Source organism: Sus scrofa, chromosome 2 (assembly GCF_054392235.1).
Source record: "Sus scrofa isolate SSC_HxYL_T2T_F1_AM1 chromosome 2, Sscrofa_HxYL_maternal_Yorkshire_Landrace_v2.0, whole genome shotgun sequence".
NCBI classification, from domain to species: Eukaryota; Metazoa; Chordata; class Mammalia; order Artiodactyla; family Suidae; genus Sus; species Sus scrofa.
In genome coordinates this window covers 90,889,257-90,895,256 of record NC_139384.1, presented here as the reverse complement: position 1 = coordinate 90,895,256, position 6,000 = coordinate 90,889,257, and the positions used below count along the sequence as shown (strand labels likewise).

The 6,000-nt window shown below is 55.1% G+C and overlaps 1 protein-coding gene across 19 annotated transcripts in view; it reads right to left on the bottom strand.

The window, feature by feature from the left end:
• FAM193B (family with sequence similarity 193 member B) overlaps nt 1–6,000 on the bottom strand; it is a 42,484-nt gene continuing 36,484 nt past the window's right edge. For 16 of the 19 annotated variants that reach the window (XR_014836242.1, XR_014836244.1, NM_001243850.1 and 13 more), the window contains 4 exon segments: nt 3,555–4,578; nt 3,327–3,402; nt 2,128–2,225; nt 1–382 (listed from right to left, as the gene is read on the bottom strand). Coding sequence is in view for 14 of the 19 variants with exons in the window: in NM_001243850.1 (NP_001230779.1) it covers nt 2,129–2,225; nt 3,327–3,402; nt 3,555–4,578 (1,197 nt within the window). In the remaining 5 variants the exon portion in view is untranslated. 19 annotated transcript variants of the gene reach the window in all.

Here is a 6,000-nt window from a genome sequence, read left to right as displayed (position 1 = left end):
TCTGTGTCCAAATGTTGCTTTATCTTTCGGCAGGAAAGATCTTCACAGTATCAAAAGTAAAGAATTGGAAAAAACAAACAAAAAAACCCCAAAAAAACTAAACACAAAGAGAGCAGTGTTGGGCCAACAGTACCATCAGCCCCCAAGCCCACAGGCCAGCCCAGTCCCCGGGCTCTGAGTGGAGGCTGCGTAGCACCAGGAAGCGGCTCTGCAGAGGTCCCGAGGGGCCCCAGCATGCACGGCATCTATTCAGCTTTTGGTTGGTCCGGGATGGTGGGGAGGGTCTTGGGCAGGTGGATGGGGATGTTGAGGAAAAAACTGTAGACCTTCAGCCGGCAACTGGGGTCTCAGGACACCCTGAAGAAGCTCAATCTGGAAGGGGCTGAAAAAACAAGAGCATGGCCATATGGTGAGCAGTAGCCCCCACTATAGCACCCCCACACTGACTCTGGATCTCCACAGATCCAATTTATAAGATGGAGGCAAGAACAGCTGCCTGCTATTATTATCCCCTGAGCGGAAAACACCACACAGACTTTCTTGATCACCTCCAACAGAGGGTAAAGGTTAAGACAGCCCCAGTGAACCTCAACCTCATCCTAAATCTCAACGAAGGTGGACAATCATTGAGGAGCCACAGCCCTCTCCTGCAGGCCAGGGTGGAATGAGACTAAGCACTCAGACTCCTGCCTCGGGCTCCAGGTACAGCCTGGGCTAGGTCCCGAGTCAGTGCCAGCGCTGCTTTCTCACACGCTCAGGGCTCCCAATCATACTCTGAGGAGGGTGGGGAAGGTCAAAGGAGAAAATTTACTGGTGGGGAGCATGCCCTGTCTTGACAAAGAGATCAGCCAAGAGAGAGTGGATGAAGGAGGCTGGAAAAGGTTTCCTAGGTGATTGGTGCATTGGGCTGTGGGAGGAGGTGTGACCCTTTTTCTCTCAGAAGAGGCAACAGATAAGGGTATAACTCCAGGTGTAGCTCCTGTTCCTGTGGAAGTGGAGAAGAAAGGCAACAGGGCACCCTGTCCCTGGCAGGAGCTCCTGGGGGCATGGACAACTCAGTCTGGCAAAGGATGGGGATGCCCAGGCCCACAGAGCAGAGGGGCTGAGGTGAGTCTGAGGACAGCCCTGACTCTAGGGTATTACAAAGGTGCCAGAGGGAGCCCAGCCCTGAAGGCTGCCCCTGGGAAGCTGGGGCTAGCGTCAAGGGTGATGGGATCCTGACCCAAAAAGGGACTAGGGTACTCAGCCAAGGGTCCAGGAAGTCTGCTGCCCTGGCACTGGAAAGAAGAGGAGGACAGGTGAGAACATCCTATTGAGAGGGGGTACCCAAGTTCGGCCCACCTCGCCCAGCTTCCTATTGCTTAAGGGCCACTGTGTGGCTGCCAGCCAGAAAAGGCCTGATCCCAGAGAAGCAGCTTAGGGTGAGCTGTGGCACTGCACAGCTATTATTAAGCCCCAAGCCCAGCACTTCAGGCCCGCCAGCCAGCCTTCTCTTCTGCCCGGGGTTCTCAGCCCACTGCCATCCCCGTCTTCTGTTTTCAGCTTGGAACATCATCCTTTATGTCAGTATTTCAGACAAAAGGACCTGTGCAGGTGGCTGGGAGGGAAGTCCAGAGCCCACTGGGGCCAGGCTCTTCTTCTAGGAGGCTGCTCTGCTACCAATTTCCTCATGGAACCTGTGGTGCTTGGAGAAGAGGACCCATCAATTCCCCTGTGCTTAAATGACCTCCAAGGCCTTGTTCCAGCTTGGCTGTCCTCTCACTGCTCCCTTGGGGCTGGCCCCTTTCCAAATGGCTTCAGCTAGGAAGCCCTCTGGTAGCCTGCATGGAGAAGCCAGGCCACGCAAGTGAGATTTAACTCTGAGATGGAAAATGTCAGGGGTGGGGGCAGCCCTCTGAGGCCCATGGCTTCCTGGGCACTTTGGGAGGCATCCCCAGGGGATAGCAGTGCTGGAGAGCCCTTCAGGAACATGGGCAGGAGGGCTCTCAGGAGAAGAGACAAGGCCTGCCAAGCACCTAGACCAACTCCCTGTGCCCCAGAGCATGAAATGGCCTGGCTGGGGCACAGAAGGTGGCAGAGCATGGGAAGATGGGGTGCATGCAACACTCAAGGGGGAGGTCTATATACCTCACTGAGCTGTGCTGGGAGTGGTTTTCTTGAGGCTGAAGTTGGTCCAGTTCACGGCAACTTTCTGACGTGTTTGCTTTGCAGAATCCAAACAGAACCTATTGGGTTTTCAAGATGCCAGAGAAGCATAGTCAGAAGTTTCCTTCTCTCCCCCATTGGACCCTCTTTTTTTTTTTTTTTTTTTTGTCTTTTTGCCTTTTCTAGGGCTGCTCCCACAGCATATGAAGGTTCCCAGGCTAGGGGTCGAATTGGAGCTGTAGCTGCCGGCCTAAGCCAGAGCCACAGCAAAGTGGGATCCGAGCTGCGTCTGCAACCTACACCACAGCTCACAGCAACGCCGGATCCTTAAACCCACTGAGCAAGGCCAGGGATCGAACCCGCAACCTTATGGTTCCTAGTCAGATTTATTAACCACTGCGCCATGATGGGAACTCCTGGACGCTCTTCTAGACCTGTGTCCTGGCCCCTGAAAAAACCAGACCAGTCCTGTACAAGGCCTCTGGCTCCCAGATGTTGGGGTCCAGCAGTATGGGGCTCCTTGGATGAGGCACCCACAAGCTCAGGGGACGATGTGTGAAGAGAGTGACACTACCTTGTGATGCAACCTCCTCGCTCCCCCTGTCCTTTACTCTAGCTGCACTGGGATGGATGCCTTCTGCTTCTCCGAGGATGATGTTTCTTTTGCCCCCAAACGCTTTCCCTTTTACCTAGCCCACTCATTCCTACTCTTCAGGTTTCAGCCTGGTTACCACCTCTCCCAGGACAGCCCTCACCCCAGCTTGGCCATGCCCCAGCCCCAGCCCCATGCTCTCAGTTCTCTAACAGCACATATCACTGTATTGCATATTTATGGCTCTCTCCCCACATCTAGACAGACTATGTTTGATTTGCCTCTGCCCCCAGAAATTAGCCCAGGCAGAGCAGAGGAAGCGCAGGTGAATAAAACTGGAGCAAGCCCTTGTTCACAGGGCCTGACATGCTTCCTGCTCCCTGTCCCTTGCACCTTCCCAGATGACCCATTCTGCCAAATCATCCTGGCCACTAGCGTTCTAACAGATAGGCTGGTGGGAGAGAGCCTGAGGGCTGGAGAAGGCCTCCCTCCAAGGGCTCAGGGCTGAGGTGAGGCCTTTTTGAGAGTCCTGCACATGGGAGGCCCTGGAGTCCACTGCAAGCAGGACAGCAGGTGGCCTCACACCCACCTCTTGAAGTACTCCACCTCCCGGTCAGTCTCATCCATCTCCGCCCCGTCCATGTCCTTAGGCAGGAACACATCGTCTAGGGAGACATAGCCAGGGGGGCTCAGCGCTCACGGCCAAGCCTCTGGGTCATGTTCTTAGGGCAACGCTGCTCATACGTGAGGACTGCCCTCCACCCCGTGGCCTGGCTGGGTGTGGGGGGGTCAGCCACTCAGTTGCTGGTGCACTCACCCAAGGAGGAGGCTGACTTCTCCTGCTTGTTGCGGCTCCGGCGGCTGCGGCCCTTGCCCTGTGGCAAGCTCTGTGGCCTTGCTGGGCCTGGGGGCTGCACAGACTCCTGCTCCAGAGGCCGTACCTTTGTCTCACCTGGCCAGTTTCGCCAGGAGCTGCCCTTCTCCTTGTCAGCTTTGGGGCTGCCAGCCCAGCCTGGTCCTGGTTGGGCCCCCCGGCTCCCCTCTCCAGCCTCGGCACAGCTGTCCACTCTGGGAGGCTCCAGGGCCTTGCCTGGCTGCTTGGGGCTGGGGGTCTGGCCCTTGGCACTGGGAGCCTCAAGGCAGGCTGGGGACTGGGGGGGTGGGCTCACCTCGCTCTTCTTGGCCTGACTGCCCTGTCTCTTGCCCTTCCGCGGCTTCCCACCTGAGGCCAAAGGCTCAGGCAACTCCTGCTTGCAGCCGGGGACCTCCTGTGGGCTTGGCTCCTCAGAGCTAGGGTTGCCTGGCTTGGGTGTCTTGACCCAGATCACCCGGGACAGGTTGGGCACGGTGTTGAGTCTCCTCACTAGCCCATTCTCGGGGATGATACCGGGAGGGGGGCCCCTCACCTCTGTCCATGGTGGGTGGGGACTTCTCATTTCTGCCCATGGTGGGGCTGGCTCGCCTGGAGCTTGTAATATATGGTTCTGAGGGGAGCCCAAAGTCAAAGGGGACAGATCAAGGTTGATGTCAGGCCGTTGCTCTGAGGAGCCATTGAGGTTTGAGGGGGTTAGACTCTGGGGCTCTGGCTCAGCAGCCCCCTCCTTAGAGAAGCCATTGCTGTCCATGCTGAGCTCACACACACTGAAGCTGGCACGGATGGAGTCCTTGACAGTGTTCTTAATCTCCTGTAGACGGCTGCTCAGAAAGCTGTTGACCCGATCCAGCTCCCGGTCAGGCCACTCCAACAGCCTCTCCCTGGCAGGCCTCAGCTCCCGGCTTCCAGAAATACCACGATTTGCCTGCTTTAGAGCTTCTGCTGCCAACTGGGCCTTCTCCTTTTCCTGCCAATGCAAGAGGCAGTTTCAGCATGGGCTTGGCAGCTGCCGGGCACAATGTGACACCTGACATCTATCTCAGGCCCAGTTTTGCCACTAACTGGCTAAAGGCAGGGCCTGGCAATCCGGGCCTACTCACCCACCCTGCAGTAGTGAGAATCAAATGTAACTAGATAGATACATGTCCCAAGGATGGAGGCAGTTACACCCACAACCCACAGAGGATAAGCTTTTTACATTTTATTCATCCAGGGCCCCAGTATCAGTCCTAGGGCCTAAGAGGCTAGGACTCAAAGTGATAGGAATGCACCTAATTGGACCTTGCCTTCCAGGCATAAGCTTAAGCAATTCATTCACTTGCTGAGTCTCAGTGGACTCATCTGCAAAATGGGAACAGTAATTCTGGAGTGAAAACAAAAGTGGAGATGCATGTAAGGAAGATGGCTGCTATGGAGGCATTCTCTCCAATTCTGCAGCTAGCAGGGGAAAAATGCCATGACAACATGGAGGTCTTTCAAGAAGGAAGATATAAGGCTGTGAGACTGCCATGATAGATGAGACTGCTCTGGGTGGCTGGGAATGTATGTGCCCTCCTGATGCTGCCTCTGGGTGCTAGTGGAGAGGTCCAAGTTCCCACAGGAAGACCACTGGCTGCCAAGGTGGCCTCAAGTAGTCAAGGACATGCCTAAAGTGTGCCTAATGGTATACAAAGGACAGCGATATGCCCCACCCCAACAGCAAGACATAAAAGTAGCTCCTTTGCCCAGGTGAGAACCAGGAGGGCGAGGGAGGCTGGACCCTGCCACTCAGCACTGAGAGAGTCGGATGTGGAGAATGAAAACAAGTCTGTGGGCTCTGAGTCAGCCCAGCCCTCTGCCTAACCTCAAGGCACCAGCAGGCCCAGGAGGCCTTTAGACGGAAACAGGAGATAGATGTCAAAAGTCAGTGAGAAGTAGGCCAAGGGCTGGATGACTTCACCATTTTACTTAATTCCAACTGATTTTGGAATGGAGTGGGAGAAAATGAGAAAAGAGGGCTTGCCACCATCTCAAGGTCAACTTAAAGAGGCTGACCCCATGTCTCAGTGGGTGTGCACTTACTTATTCTCTCATCTTCTTTGAATACTGGCTTTGCAGCTGACTAGGACCACAACTGTGGGACCTTGGACAAATCACTTATTCTCTCTGAACCTTTACTATCTCCATTTGTAAATCTGGGAGAAAAACTACCAACCTATATAGATCGTGGGGTCACTATGAGGACACCTAAGTGGTGTGTGTCCCTTTCCCTGAGCACTAATAACGCTGTGCCTCACACTGTGGTGCTGAGGTGAGGAAGAAACTCAGTCTGGAGCAGCTCTGTGCTGAGAACTCTGAGGCCATGGGGATGGACAAAGAACTGGAAGGCTCTTCACGTCGACCCTCCTCT